This window comes from Peromyscus maniculatus, chromosome 17, assembly GCF_049852395.1.
Source record: "Peromyscus maniculatus bairdii isolate BWxNUB_F1_BW_parent chromosome 17, HU_Pman_BW_mat_3.1, whole genome shotgun sequence".
Lineage (NCBI taxonomy): Eukaryota > Metazoa > Chordata > Mammalia > Rodentia > Cricetidae > Peromyscus > Peromyscus maniculatus.
This window is the reverse complement of record NC_134868.1, coordinates 45353665-45368756: the sequence shown is the minus strand read 5'-3', so window position 1 is coordinate 45368756 and position 15092 is coordinate 45353665. Positions and strand designations below refer to the sequence as shown.

The following is a 15092-nucleotide window of genomic DNA, read 5'->3' as shown; positions in this document are numbered from 1 at the left end:
TTCCTGCTTGCTTAAGGGACTGCCCAGCGAGAAAGGCCCTCCCTATACATAAGCAGTCTCACTTTGTTTTTTGTTGTTTTTGAGATAGGGTTTCTCTGTGTAGTTTTGGTGCCTTTCCTGGAACTCGCTCTGTAGACCAGGCTGGCCTCGAACTCACAGAGATCTGCCTGCCTCTGCTTCCCGAGTGCTGGGATCAAAGGCGTGCGCCACCGCCGCCCGGCTACTTACCTTGTATGTGTAGATGGGCAGGCAAGGAGGGAAGAGGGACATAGGTGTCTGCTTAGACCCGAAGGGGTCTTTATAGTTGTCTCTAGGTCGCCCAGAACTTTTGCACAAAGCGCTCTCTTTTAAAAACCACGCAAAGCATTTGACACTTAGGCTGCTGCATTCTGTCTAAGCACCGGCATTGTGTCTCCTGCCTCTGCTATGAAAGCCCCCCTCCCCCCAACTCCTCGTGGGAATTCTATCCTGTACTCCAGTCTTGTGTTCCAGGGGGAAAGCGTGCTCCTGTGAGGGAAGGGTGGCCGCGTGGCTCAGTTTTCAGAAGTCACATCCGGTAGCAGAATGCGGGAACCTTAGAAAGGACAAGAACTCAAATCAAGGGTCTTGTCCAGGGAACAAATAACCTTGTTCTGGACACAGATTTAAAAACCTAAATAAAAGCTCGGTGACCTCTTTAATGTTCTCAGGGGGAGAGCATTGGCAGAGGGGTGAATATCTTCCTTCCTTCCTTCCTTCCTTCCTTCCTTCCTTCCTTCCTTCCTTCCTTCCTTCCTTCCTTCCTTCCTTCCTTTTTTTTTTTTTGAGACAGAGACTCACGTATTCCATGTGGCGAAGGCTAATCTTGAACTTCTGATTCTCCAGCCCACATCTCCCAAGTGCTGGGATAATGTCCATCCATTTATTTATTTGCTTATGAGACGGGGTCTCTACATAGCCCTGGCTGTCTTGGAACACACTTGTGGATTGCCTCTGCCTCCCTAGTGCTGGTATTAGAGCATGCACCACCATGCCTGGCTTATTTTTACTTATTTTTTGGTTCACCAGGGCCTTGGCCATGCAAGGCGGATGTTCTTTCATTGAGCGGTTACTCCAGCTCTCAGGAATATTGGCTCATGTGTTGTTTAGGCTCCACGATACTCCTTTAGGTGTGAGTTTTTCGTTACCTTCTTCATGTGGTACATAAAGACCCGAGACCCAGGAATTGAGGTTTTTAGGTAGTGATTCCCAGTTCAAGCCCAGGACTTCTGCCTCCAAGTCCCATGTCCTTTGCACATTAAGGGCCTGCCAATAATGAGATCCTAAAAATAGATGGTGATGGCGAGTGCTTTAAATAGAGCGTCAGCTCCAGCCCCGTGTGGCTCCCCGGGTTGACAGGTGAGAAAACTAGATCCTGGGGAATGCCTCCTCACTTGTGTGTCCAGGAAAACTGGCATCCGTGTTAAACCATGCCTTTAGTAAGGACTTGATCTATGTTTTGTGCATTCCTGGAACTTAAAGTCCTAAAGGCTACCAACCGTACTAAATTCACGATGGTTCCCATGTTCTGTGTGTGTGTGAGGAGAGAGATGGAGGATGCCCACCCATTCCTGCCCCCACACTGTCCCTAAGTCTCTTTCTGAGTTGCTTACCTTCCTCCTGATGCGTTCCCACTGTGGCTTTGAAATTGGGTCTTGCGATGGATGGGACTGAGCAACCGGGGCAGCTTGATACCTTAAACCTTTTTATTTTTATTTATTCTTTGTGTCTTTCACATCCTGCCTCCTGATCCCACCCATCTCCCGCCCCACCCCAAAATAAAACAAAATAAAATTTAAGAGAAAAAGAGGAGGGAAAAAAAAAGGAAGAAGGGGAAAATCTTGTCACGGAAGCTGCAGTGTGACACATTGAGTCACACAGTAAACTCCTTTATCCATATATTTCTTCATGTAGGCATTGATCACAAAGAGTCATTGGTCTGGTTTGAGGCCCCTGGTCTCTGCTGCACCATTGATGCTGGGCCCCCACTGGGACTCTAATTAGACACATCCCCTTGCTGCCCTGTGTCGTGGAAATCCTGCAGCCCTGGGTCCACAGGACTGACACCCCTCCCTCCAGCAGATCAGATGTGGGGTGGGCCAACCCATAACCCTGGTTCTGGGCCTGGGTAGTTGCAGGCTTGGTCAGTCCACCAGCTCTCCACTGTCTTCACCACTGAGGTGGGTTCTCCAGCATTGCCCAGGCTAGCTTATCCCTTGGGAAGATTTAACAAGGGGGGGGGGGCAGTTCCGCCATCAAGTCCTCTGGGTGGTTCTCCCACACCTATACCTTCAGGGCCAGCTCCACTGTGTTGCGAGGGCCAGACAGCTGGTGAAGGAACAGCTCTCCTGCTCTTATGACTTCAGGGCCAGCTCCCCCACCTGCCTCAGACATTGATGAGTGGGGTGGGGTGGGGGGACAGCATCTCTCCCCCCATTCTCCCTCAAGACAGATTAGTAATGGGGACGGCTCTCCCATGCTCACAACATCAGGGCTGGCTCATCCACACCTCAGCCAACAGGGTCAGCTCTATTGTGCAGCCCAGGCAAGGTGCAGGACCGGCTCTCCAGAGTGTTGCGTCTGGTGGGGTCAGGGACAGTTCGCCCCTCTGCCTCAGGCATTGATGGGGAGTGGGGAGGACATCTCTCTCCCGCCCATACCGCCCGCCACTAGACAGATGAGTCGTGGAGAGAGCTTCCCCATGCTCACCACCTCGGGGCTGACTCACCCACACCTCTGCCAGCAGGGTTGGCTCTCACCTTAAATCTTAATGGACAGATAATTGCTAGTGTATATGTGAGGAGTGTTCCCTGGGGTGGGCCACTGTTCTAATCCACACCAGAAGTTGACGATACCAACAGGCCCATGTTGAGGTCTTTGAGAGGTCACTGAGGCCCAGGTCGAGAAAGTGGTACCTTGTCCACACCAGTCAGTGGAGCGAGTAAATGAGACAGGTGTGTTTCAGGACTCAGCTAGAAATAAAACGTTACTCCACAGGCAGTTCGACACTGAACTTTGAACTCTTACCCCAGCACCCAGTAGGCTCTGGATTCCAGCTATACAGCTGACTCACTGTGTGTGTGCTCTGTACGCCGCTACATTTCTTTCTCTCTCTTTCTCTCTTTCTCTCTTTCTCTCTTTCCTCTCTTTCTCTCTTTCTCTCTTTCTCTCTTCTCTCTCTTTCTCTCTTCTCTCTTTCTCTCTTCTCTTCTCTCTTTCTCTCTTTCTCTCTTTCTCTCTTTCTCTCTCTTTCTCTCTTTCTCTCTTTCTCTCTTTCTCTCTTTCTCTCTTCTTCTTTCTTTCTTTCTTTCTTTCTTTCTTTCTTTCTTTCTTTCTTTCTTTCTTTCTTTCTTCTCTCTCTTTCTTTTTTAACTTTGCTTTTCTCCTCTCTGGGACCTAATCCCTGACAAAAACTTGAAACAGAAACATTTATTTTGGCTCCTGATTTCTGAGTTCAGTGCCCAGTCCCTTGACTCACTGCCCTCGGGCAGAACATCATGGCTGTAGGAGCATGTGGCAGAGGTGGGTCTTCACTGTAGGGTGGACGGGAAGCAGAAAGAAGGGAAAGGCTGGTGCTTTGCTGCCTTCCGAACCCTGAGCTGGTGCTGCGGGCACTGAGGGTGGGTCTGTCCTCGTTAGTCCTCCCTGGGCATGTCCTCACAGGCATTCCCACAGGTGTGCCTCCCCGCGGCCCTACATCAGGACTCTCTTTTTACCTTTTGGAGACAGGGTCTCACCAGGTAGCCCTGGCTGTCCTGGAGCTTGCCCCGTAGATCAGGCTGGCCTCGGGACTCCCAGAGATCTTTTGGCCTCTTCCTCCTGAGTTCAGGAAGTGCCACCACACCCCGTGATCAGTACTTACTAAACCTTTTTTTGCTTGGCCTCTTCTAGGATGAGTTTTTACACCATCCTAGGGGTGTAGGTGTATGAAATAGGTGTGCAAATCAAACACTGATACAAGCATAAATCTATTGAAGGACAGTTTTTTTGGCATACATAAAATTTCACTGTTTATTAAAGATGAAAGCAAGTTTGCGTACTGAGATGACTTGCTTGTTTATCAAGAATGGTATCTTGGCTGAATGTTTCCCACGGTAGGACATAAAGCATATTCAACGTTTTTTTCAGTTTAAATCTCCGTTTTGTCTTTATAATCATCTGTGGTGCACATTGTGTTGATGAAATTGTCCTGTGCTCTTTGAGCTGACTGATAAGCTGGCTGTAGAGTCAGGGTCACCCTCTCCTCTTTCAGACCCAAGTGTGTTTATCTCGCAGTCCTTGTCCTCCAAGGCGCCTCGTCTAGATGCTCTTGCCCGTGTCACAGGAGGGAAGGGAAACAGCAGAGCAAACGTAGAGTGAAAATGCCCGTGGGGGCAGCTGGAAGCCACTGCCAACCAAGGTCTCCATTGTTTACCCCCTGATATAAAAGTGCCTGCAGTGGGAGAGAGAGACACGCTGGAAGTTCAGCCTTGGAACTCAACCGGGAACTCCAGCTGCCCGCCTCGACTTCCCTAGACGGTTTTTGCTGGGTGTTGTGAACATCCCGTTTGATGATGTTTCCTCTGTCTGCTTTCTCTTCTTCCCCTGGGAGCCTCACCTGAGGGGACCACCTGCGTTGGCTGCCACTCTCTGTATCGGGAACTCGAGCTAGCTGCCTTACAGTCGATTTCCGCTCAATGTTTGCCTGATTTAGTAATGTTTGTCCATCTCCCCATCTCTCTCTAAGCTCTTTATTCTTTTACTTTGGCTTGCTATATACTTACTCATTTAAAACCAAGAGTATTCATAAAACCATCATCCATGCCAAGAAAGCCATTCGTTGAAATAAGTGGGGCAAGATGGCAGCAGTGTGTGTGTGTGTGTGTGTGTGTGTATGTGTGAACATTTCAGAAGCCATTAGTAGTTCTGTCCTAATCCCAAGTCAAAATTCATTGAATTAAAAAGTTATGTATTTATTGAGAGAGGGAGGAAGGTTGGGGGGATAGGGAGAGAGGGGATGGGTATGGCTATAGGTGTGGGTGTGGGTGTAGGTGTAGGTGGGTGCATGCCTCAGCATGCATGGGGGCTCAGAGACAACCTGTAGACATTGGCTCTCTCCTACCATGTGGCTCCTTGGTTTTGAACTCAGGTCGTCAGGCTTGGTGGCAGGTAGGGGTCTTTGCCAGCTGAGCCATCTAGCCAGCCCTCAATTTATTTTTATTATGTGTGGTCTCTAACATTATACAGTATGTAATTTACGACATGTATTCTCTATTAAGAAGAAGCTGGATACCACTACTGTATTTGAGAAACCAGATTTATTTGTCATCTGCAGACGATAACTATAAATAGAAATGCAAAGACAGTTCTTAAATTCCAGCTGGATGCCATTGTCTGCTGGAGGCTTGGAACCTAAGGCTTGAGCCTTGTTGAAAAGGAAGCATTCAGTGTGTGCTGTTCAGGGGTTAAAAATAGACCACCAATGCCATGCTGTTGTGTTTGAGGCCATGGGAAACCGTGGATAAGTTCATCTGCTTATTCTTGCCTCATGCGTCTCCCATTGTCTTAGTGAGGGTTTCTATTGCTGTGAAAAGACAACATGACCATGGCAACTCTTATAAAGGAAAACATTTAACTGGGGCTGGTTCAGTTTCAGAAGTTTAGTCCAATATCATCATGGCGGGAAGCCTGGTGGTGTGTAGGCAGACATGGTGCTGGAGAAGGAGATGAGAGTTCTACATCTTGATCTGTGGGTAGCAGAAGGAGACTGTGTCCCACACGGGGTGTAGCTTGAGCGGATGAGACCTCAAAGCTTGCCTCCACAGTGACACACTTCCTCCAACAAGGCACACCTGTTAATAGTGCCACTTCCTATGGGCCAAGCATTCAAACCCATGGGTCTGTGGGGGCCATACCTATTCAGACCACCACACCCATAATGATCTTGCTCTATCTTGGGAAGTGCTCTCTTATATGGAGCTGCACAGGTGGACGTGAAGGGTCCTGAGGATGGCTTACTGTTGAAGAATAGTTCACTGAGACTGGCCCTCCCCCCTGGGGAATAAGACTACCTTGTGATAGGAGGTTGGGTGGAATGGGGATGGCCTTCATGTCAGCCCTTACAGAGGTGATGCAGGTAGATGTGGAGGTTTGGAGAAGGGCCCAGCCTGAGACCTTTTTGGAGTGGATGGAGTGTTTCCAAGACTGGGCAGGGAGAAGTCTCCTGCTGCTGCTGGGAGTGACCCACCGTCTTTCTGTTCTGGATGAGCCACCTGCTGGGGTTCTGCGGGATAGGGTGATGTCATGACTACAAGGCCCCCTTTTCTGTGGGGTCTGCTTGTCATGGGTTATTGACAGGGGGAGCTGAGGGGGTGCATGGGTGGAGGGACTGTAGAGATGCACGGGATGTTTAGAGCTTTGAGAAAACAGGTATATCTTGGTGGCCAGCAAGCACTCCCATGAGGGAGGAGCACCCCAAGTGGTGTTGGGGTGGACAGTGGAGCAGGGCTGTATGGCCAGGTTGGTAAGTCAGCCTTACTCATCTTGGTCCAGGTTGTATACAAGAACCTGCTGCCTCTGCTGTGGCCACACTTCCAGGAAGTGGAAAAGGCAGCAGGCAGTGGGCTCCAGGTGACCTTACCAACCAGCCTCTTTCTTACACCTCCGCCACCAGGAACCAGGATCATCTATGAGCGGAAATTCCTGATGGAGTGTCGGAACTCACCTGTGGCCAAAACACCCCCGAAGGACCTGCCAGCTATTCCTGGGGTTACTAGCCCAACCAGCGATGAGCCTCCCATGCAAGCCAGCCAGAGTCACCTGCACAGCAGCCCGGAAGATAAGCGAGCAGGTGGTGAGTACTGGGCCTGCCCAGGCTCTGCATTGGGAGGAGGATTGTCTCTCTTCTCTTCAGAGTCCAAGTTTCAGGGAGGGGGCGATGGTGACGGTCCACCTTCTGAGAAGCAGCTGTGGGGAGCTGTAGGTGTAATTCTGAACAGTTTTATTAAATAAGAAACACAGAGCCAAATGCAGAGTTAAAAGCCCAGAGATCAGAGAGCAGTAGCCAAAAGCTGAGACCACCTTCTTACACCCGATGCCGCTGCCGGCCTTCCCCTGACAAAGAGACCTACTTCCTGTGTGTCTGCCTTTTTATTGACTTTCTGTTCTGCCTTCTCATTGGTTGTAAACCCAGCCACATGACCTCCTTGTCACTGCCTGTCTATACAGACCTCCAGGTCTCTATGGTTGGTATTGAGATTACAGGCATTGTGTCTCCATGCTGGTGGTGTCCTTGAACACACAGAGATCTGCCTGTCATGTGATCAGGATTAAGGGCGTGTACTGCCACTGCCAGACTTCTGCTAAATGGCTTGTTATTAGCTCTGACCCCCAGGCAACTTTATTTATTAGCATACAAATAAAATCACATTTCAGCATGAATAAAATATCACCATAGGGAGCCTAGAGGGTGGGGAGCAGAACTCTGATTGGTGCCAGCTTGCCCCCTTCAAAGCTCCTAGGACCCCAGGACAAGCTGATCTGATGCATCAGGTAATGTAATTCGTGAGGAACTGATACAAAATGACGGGGGCTTTACACAGCACCTTTCGTCAGCCTGGCTCTCTCTGTATAGTTGATCACAAAGCATCGCCGCACAGGTGCCATGCTTGGAGTAGAGCCTCCATATATGTGGTGCTAGAGAGACAACTTATCAAAGACACGTGTACTTCCCCTCTAGGACATTACATGTCTACAAGATAAACTCAGGTACCTCTTGGCAGGTTACTGGTCCTTCAGTGGCTTGTTGGTGAAGACGGGCAGACAGTGCCTCTTATTGTTACTGAAGCTTTGACGGTTACAACCTAGGTCCTTCCTGGTTCCCACTCTTCCCCAAAGCAATCAAAGCAGACACCCTGGCAGCCGCGCGTGTGGCGTGTGAACGTGTTCTTGTGGCAGAACTGGTCAGAGCTCCCGAGCTCTCTAATGTGCAAGCATGTCCCCCATGACGATGCCCACACGTGAGCATGCCCACATACCCTCAGTGTATGAGGAACACCACCCCCGACTTGCAATGCGGAAGGCAGTGTGCACCAGAGTCAGACAGGGAACGAACTGCTGACAGTTCCCTGTCCCCGTGGCATGTGATTGCAGATTACTCTGGGAAGCCAGCCGCCGTGGTGGGGATGGAGGTGAGCAGCGATAGGAAGGTGGATTTGACTCTGTGCAGACAGCGACGTGACAGGTGGTTCCCAAGCTGCACGTGTGGTTCCCTGCCATGTGTTCAAGGATGGAGGGATTCCGTGGTGATTGCACAGTGCCTCTCACCTTTACTTTTTTTTTTTAACCTCAAATCAGAAATGACAGGATTAAGTTAGGCCACACCTGAAGTTGTCACCATGAACTGAAGGCTGTCATTTACCCTTGCTGGCACACCTACCCTGATGGTACTCCAGCCCTCAACCCCAAATAGTAGCTTAGTAGCTCCATATAGTGTCAGGATGGGGGTGCATAGTTTTTTGTTTTTTTTTTTTTTTTTTCAAGACAGGGTTTCTCTGTGTCATTTTGGTGCCTGTCCTGGATCTCACTCTGTAGACCAGGCTGGCCTCGAACTCACAGAGATCCGCCTGGCTCTGCCTCCTGAGTACTGGCATTAAAGGTGTGCACCACCACCGTCCATGGGGGGGGTGGTGCATAGTTTTAACTTTCCTTAACTGGACCCAAGAAACAAAGCTCCAGCCCTTGGCCACGTATTAAAATTTACAGAGAATTCAGCGCGCTCACCTCCCTCACGAGGAAGCCTGGTTTCCTAGCCTAGTCAACTTTCCTCTTTGGCAGCATGCATGCCTCCATTGGACCTATGAGACTAACTCCCTGGCCTCTAAGCCTGGAGTGTGGTTCCCTTTTTCCCCTTGGTTATTGGCCCTCTGTCTTTTCTCTCCACAGGTGAAGAGTCACAGTTTGAAATGGACATTTAAGGGACCAGCCGTAGGATGGAGTGATGCTTCTGGGGCCCCGAGGCCCTTGGAAGGAGAGCCACAGCGGTCAGGCCTTACACCAGGCAGGTATCGGGTGTGGGCTGCAGCCCAGCCCTGCTCCTCACTCTGCCTTCCATTTTGTGAATACCAGCACATACCTCCTCGTGCCTCAGTTGACACCGAGCTGCTACTCCAGGGGAATGACTCTCGCCCACACCCTGCGTCCAGTGCCAGGAAGTGGACCCAGAGGAGCCCATCGGGATGGTCATCTGGCAATTCTAGCCCCAAACTCTGGAGCACACCCACCCTCTCCTTAGGTTGGGGTACCTGGGAAAGCTACCCTTCACTTCTGAGAGGAAATAAAAGCCACCTTTACCCTAGGCCCAAGGTTGGGCCCTGTCTGAACTGTTTTCAACTTGAAGTGCTAACATAGTCACTCTCTGGTCAGTGCTTACGGTGTATTTTTCTTTAAGTTATCTCACGTGATTTACATACCAGGTCTCTAGGTAAGCAGGAGTCTGGCTGGAGATAAAGTAGTTCTCTACGGGACTGGGCTGGACCTCTGCTGCTCTGTAATTTTTGTTTCTTTTTTGTTTTTGTTTTTTTTTTGCAGCAAGTATTACCTTTGTCCAGCTAGGTGGTGACCTTTCCCCCTTGCGCCCGGGCCATTGTAGAGCCCTGGATCCACAGGTGCCTAGTCCTTGTCAATCATCTCTCTATGTGTGTGCTGCCATGGGGGGATGCAGAAGAGATAATCTCTCTGCCCTGAGGACTTTATTGAAGTATACCGTGTACCCATTAAAAAAAGGTAGCATGAACAGATTGTATCCGGTTGGTTATCCGTGGCCCATGCAGGGGGAAGCTTAGAGGGAACGGCGTAGCTGGGAATGAGGATGGGTGGAGGTGGGTACTGAGTGTTACACAGGTTTTGGGGAGCCAAGATGAGTAAGGGTGATGTCGAGGATCCCTTTATGAACACAGCCGGTGCTTTTGTGTATGAATGTGACCTACCAGTTGCTAAAGAAGAGCCGTCTTTATGAGTCTTGACTGCTAGACTGAGAGTGGTATGCCGGGTGTCTCTCACTACAGGACCTGCAGAGGGGTGGGCATGCCCTTTGTAGGTTCTGGGACCTTGCCATTTTGGGAGCAGCAGACCTCAGTGGTCATATCTTTTGCTGGCCTTTTCTACAGCAGCTGATTTGCAGCCCCTTGCAAAGGAAGCTGGAATCCGTGTGGTGGTATTTGGAAGGACACAGGGCTTTGGTGTGTTGACTGCATACATACTCCTCCTGTGTGTGGAATTACAAGGCCAGGGAGGGGCTCTACCACCAGAGCAAAGGCAACAGAAATTCTAGCCAGGCTAAATGAGAGGTTAAGACCCATTTCCTGTCTGTTAGCTTCCCAATAAAAACCATTTTCAATCCCCTGACATCTCACTAGAGGCCTTGCTCACCAGTCTCGGTGATCCAAAGCAGTCCCCATTTTCTCAAGGTCAGTGCACACACACGTCCCTGGTAGACCAGGAGCCATCAAACATGTAGAAGTTAGCAGCTTTCCTCGTTGAGAAAGGTTCCATCAGAAGAAGACCCAGTCTGTATACGGTTAATTGGTGCTGGGTGCTGGGTGGTGGCAAAGCTCTGCAACCCAGCCCTTGTTCTCCAGGAAGGAAGATGGTGGGGAGATGAGCCTGCTCTGTTCATCTCGACATCCCTACATGCTGGAACCTTAATGTTTTGTCGATACTCTCACGAGAAACCCGTCAGTTTGGCGTGCCCACCCTCAGCTGTTAACAGAACCCCCGGTTTGCGTTTGAAGAACTCACTGGCAACAGTAGACAGGTGCAGTGAACCAGAAATAGGAAGAAGCTGTAAGGTAGGGTGTGTGTTCTCAAGTTGCGAAGCCCAATGGAGATGAAATGTCACTAAGCAATACTTGTGATTAGTCAGTGCCTGGAGGCTGTCGGTGTTCTGGGAACTAAAGGAACTGAGGTTCAAGAATCTTAGAGAGTAGCTGGCCCTTGTAGTGGTTTTGATTCCAAGAGGTCATGAGTGGCCTGTGTAACACGAATCTTAAGAGGTCTTATTAATAAAAAACCTGGAGCCAGATGTTGGGGTGAAATCGGAAAGATCAAAGAAACAGAACAAGCCACAGCCAACCCCAGGGCGTCAACTCCTCAGCCGATCCTGTTTCCATGAATCCTCAGACTGAAAGCCTCTGAGTCCCCCACTCTAGTGGATCTCAGCTCAACTGCACTAAAAAGCTTCTAGTTCCTGGTCCTCACACCTTACATACCTTTCTGCTTCCTGCCATCAATCACCTCCTGGGATTAAAGGAAGGTGTGTGTCTTCCCCAAGCAAAGGCATGCGATCTCAAATGCAGGGATTAAAGGTGTATGCCACCACACCTGATTTCCAGTGTGGCCTTGAACTCACAGAGATCCAGATGGATCTCTGCCTCCCAAGTACTAGGATTAAGGGTGTGAGTGCCACCACTGCCTGTCCCCTATGTCTAATCTAGTGGCTGGCTCTGTCCTCTCATCCCCAGATAAGTTTTATTTGTTAAAGCACAAATATCACCACAGGCCTATGGTTCAAGGTCCCTGAGAACACGTATTCCCAGAGTAAATATTGGAGGGGACACGTTTGACATGCTTGGGCGATGAGACTCAACCAGGCGGGGAGTTGAGAGTGGTCTGTGTAGGGAAAGGAGGCTTGCTGGCCTTTGATATAGATGCTAGAATTGAAATTCGTGTCAGAGGATGGGCTGATACCTCTCGGCAAAGTGCTTGCTGTGCAAGTGTGGGATCCACAGGATCCATGACACGTTGGTCTCAGCACTTGGGAAGTGGAGAAGAGCGTCCCGGCTGTCCAGGGTACCTAAATCGGCACAGTGAGTGATCTGTCTTTAAAAAAAAAAGCAGAGATTGTGAGTGAGTGACACTAGACATACATTTCTGGCTCCCATGCACGTGCACAAATGTGCACACACATGTGTGCACAAAGGAAATGCTGTGTTAGGAATTGCACAGTGAATAGCAAGGCGGGCAGTTGTGGTGGTAGTTTCTCTGGTCCTGCCCAGCCCTGAGGTCGGGAGGAATCTCTCCCATCTGTGTCCCACAGCCGCTTGGTCCCAAGTAAACACACAGAGACTTATATTATTTACAAACTGTATGGCCTATGTCTTTAGCTGCTTGCCAGCTAACTCATCTTAAATCAATCATTTCTTTTTTCTTTTTTTTTTTCAAGACAGGGTTTCTCTGTGTAGCTTTGTGCCTTTCCTGGAACTCATTCTGTATCCCAGGCTGGCCTCAAACTCATGGAGATCTGCCTGGCTCTGCCTCCCGAGTGCTGGGATTAAAGGCAACCCATTTCTATAAATCTATATGTTGCCACGTGGCTGTGGCGTTGCCGTCTGCTGGCATCTTGCTGTTCCTTTGGCAGTGGCTGGCATCTCTCTCCAGACTCCACCTTTCTCTTTCCTGTCTCTCTCCTTGGATTTCCCACCTGCCTCTAACGCTGCCTTGTCATAGGCCAAAGTTTATTTATTAACCAATGGGAACAACGTATTCACAGTGTACGGAAAGACATCCCCCAGTGGGCAGTAGTAACCTTGGGGAGTGGACCTAGTTAGCATGAGTGCAGTGTGGAGACCTGAACTGGTGACTGTCCAACTTCTTGGATGCTCTTGGCCCCTTTCTATTGGACCCTTTGTCTCCCAGGTTGCCAGGCATCCCAGCTGGTACCACCTCCCTCCTGGTACCTTTCAGTGTGACATTTAGGAAACTGGAGGAAAGGCCCAAGGACAAAGCCAACAAAGAAGCCTGTCTTGCCACTTGAGCAGTGTCTCAGGAAGGGAGGATGAGAGTCAGCAAGTGGGTTGTAGCTAACTCCAGCCTCCTTTAAGAAATATGTGCTAAGTCTTCCCTACATCCAATGTCTTCACCCTTGAGAGTATTAACAGCTGGAGAAAAAGTTAATCCAAGGAAGCACAATTAAGTGCACGAGCACAGAAATGTGACATGGTAAGTTAGGACAGATGGTGGGGAAGCCATGGAGACTGGAGAAGAACGTACCAGAGTCTTAGTCATGGCAAGTCTCACAAAGGAAAGCGTTTAGTTAGGGACTTGCTTACAGTTTCATAAGCTTGTTCTGTAATAGCGCTGAGCATGGTGGCTAGCATGGCAGGCCTGGTGCTGGAGCAGTAGCTGAGAGCTACATCCTGATCTGCAGGAAGAGAAAGAGGAGCAGGGAGGGGAGGGGAGAGTGAGCACACCTAGGTCCACCTCAAAGTCCACCCTCTGTGACACTCTTCCTCCAACAAAGCCACACCCACTCCCATAAGGCCACACCTCTTAATCCTTCTCAAGTAGTACCACTCCCTGATGACTAAGCATATGGGGACCCTTATGCAAAGAACCACAATTAGCAAGGGCATGCTAGGCTGTGTGTTGGATAGCATGTGTCATTTTAGATGAGAATGGGATTCAATTGCAGAAAAAGCCATAATAGAAGGACTGTGTACATCTGAAACTTCAAGAGTTTGATGGGTAACATTTCTATTCTTTTTTATATGTGGCAGTGGCTAATGAATATCAGAATTAGGATTCCAGTTGGTTTAGCCTCCAAGCTCAGGTCCCTTATACCGCCCTGAATGGAAACGAAACCCGAACTGTTAGCAGACGGTTGTTGGCTGGAGTTGTCAGAACAAAGTGGAGCCACATGTTGAGAAGGGATCTAGAGTCATCCAGGGCTTTAATGGGTCTCTTGGGATTGGGTTTGAACTGGGGATAGCAGAGACTTAAGGACGGTTAGTATTGAGTGCCTATTGTGTGTGATGCCTTTTGTGAGTTCAGATTACCATTAGGGGTTTGTGCCACGTGTGGCTCCTTTTTTTGCACTCTCATTGGGAAGTCAAACCTGGCTTCCTGGAGATATGGCCGGAATTTAGCAAAGCCAAGTTCCCCCACCTCCTAGAGGACACATCCCTTTAATTTGTCTAGGAAGAGCCAGCACCCCAGTGAAGGCAGGAGAGATCCCTGTACAGTTTGGAGCAAAGACAGCTCTCACCCATCTTCAGGAGGTCAGTGGGCATGAGAAGGGAGGAAATCACTTCCTGAGATCACATCTTCATTGTCAGACATCATCAGACTGCCCTCCCCATCCCGTGTGTGTGTGTGTGTGTGTGTGTGTGTGTGTGTGTGTGTGAGAGAGAGAGAGAGAGAGAGAGAGAGAGAGAGAGAGAGAGAGAGAGAGAGAGAGAGAGCAAGCTTGCCTAGCTTGCACAAGGCTCGAGATTCTGTCCCCAGCACTACATAGTACATAGACTGGTGCATGACTCAAGGTGAAAGCAGGTGGATCAGAAGTTCAAGGCCTTAGTAATTTGAGGCCAGCCTGGAATAAATGAGACCCTGTCTTAAAGTAAAAACATGACACTATAAGATCAATAAAAAGAATAAATAAATGATAGCACAAAGGTCGGGGTCCCTGAATTTTACACAGTACAGGACCGTGACTGGAATGTGTCCAGCAGGGAGAGTGGAGGCAGAGGCTGGTTTAGAGGCCACAGCACAGAAAGCTGTGTTTTAGGTATCTCTAACTTCAGAGCAGATGTTGGTTTCACCTCGATACTTGGCTCCGTGCTGCCATCTGCTGGAGGAGTTTATCAAAGTCAGGACTACACGCATCTCGCAGATACGGTTATTTCATTTGGGGGCCACAAGGTGAAAGCCAAGGTGCTGTGTGCACTCAAGACTTCAGGACTCTCTCTCTGTTGATCATATGCAACGGACCCTCACGGCAGGAAGAAGGGGGAGGAGCTTCAGAAAGTTGCTGCTACCCACTCTTGGCTTGGGATAAGCTTGTTTCCTCATTGGACCACGCTGGACGCTGCCCGTGGGCGAACTGCCGTCTGATTGGCTGACCACTCAGGCCAGCAGTGGCCCGCTAACTCCTCCCATGGCAACTAGGAACAAAATGTACTCGTGCGTGGCTCTTCCCAACCTGAGTATTAAAACCCTTTCCAAGGCATCCCATGCTCCAATCAGAGAAGACAGGCTGCTTTCTAGAGAGAATCGGGATCCCGATGGTAAACAACAACATCAACAACACTTTACTTTGCCTT

The 15092-nt window shown here is 49.5% G+C and overlaps 3 protein-coding genes across 6 annotated transcripts in view; 2 read left to right on the top strand and 1 right to left on the bottom strand.

Moving 5' to 3' along the window:
* Eif4ebp1 (eukaryotic translation initiation factor 4E binding protein 1) overlaps positions 1 to 9352 on the top strand; it is a 15754-nt gene extending 6402 nt beyond the window's left edge. Inside the window, exons 2-3 of the mRNA XM_006994394.4 lie at positions 6671 to 6850; positions 8941 to 9352. Coding sequence (XP_006994456.1) covers positions 6671 to 6850; positions 8941 to 8972 — 212 coding nt within the window. The 3' untranslated portion in view covers positions 8973 to 9352. The remainder of the gene's footprint in view (positions 1 to 6670; positions 6851 to 8940) is intronic.
* Positions 9353 to 9548: 196 nt separating this feature from the next.
* On the bottom strand, positions 9549 to 14806 carry LOC143269052 (uncharacterized). Of its 3 annotated transcripts, none has more exons than XR_013045373.1 (3): positions 14592 to 14805; positions 13045 to 13195; positions 9549 to 11874 (listed from the first exon to the last, which is right to left on the bottom strand). XR_013045373.1 is itself a non-coding variant. In XM_076553570.1 (3 exons), the coding sequence occupies exons 1-3, from the start codon at positions 14653 to 14655 to the stop codon at positions 11724 to 11726; spliced, it is 303 nt and encodes a 100-aa protein (XP_076409685.1). In that variant the 5' UTR covers positions 14656 to 14806; the 3' UTR covers positions 9549 to 11723. The 3 variants fall into 3 exon arrangements, 1 of the variants encoding a protein (XP_076409685.1); XR_013045374.1 differs by having other exon boundaries at positions 13104 to 13195; positions 14592 to 14802; XM_076553570.1 differs by having other exon boundaries at positions 9549 to 11870; positions 13104 to 13195; positions 14592 to 14806.
* The window catches only part of Chrnb3 (cholinergic receptor nicotinic beta 3 subunit), a 64427-nt gene continuing 63918 nt past the window's right edge, over positions 14584 to 15092 (top strand). For both annotated transcript variants that reach the window (XM_076553567.1, XM_076553568.1), the window contains exon 1: positions 14584 to 15056. In XM_076553567.1, the coding sequence (XP_076409682.1) occupies positions 14927 to 15056 (130 nt within the window). In that variant the 5' untranslated portion in view covers positions 14584 to 14926. The remainder of the gene's footprint in view (positions 15057 to 15092) is intronic.

Bases quoted from the DNA above. Each gene is read 5' to 3' on its own strand.
- LOC143269052 (XM_076553570.1), bottom strand. From the start codon at position 14,655: ATGCGTGTAGTCCTGACTTTGATAAACTCCTCCAGCAGATGGCAGCAC. The intron at 13,196-14,591 runs GTGAAACCAACA...CTCTTCCTGCAG, and splicing joins GCACGGAGCCAAGTATCGAG to ATCAGGATGTAGCTCTCAGC. The intron at 11,871-13,103 runs GTAAGCAAGTCC...TTTTAAAGACAG, and splicing joins CAGAACAAGCTTATGAAACT to ATCACTCACTGTGCCGATTT.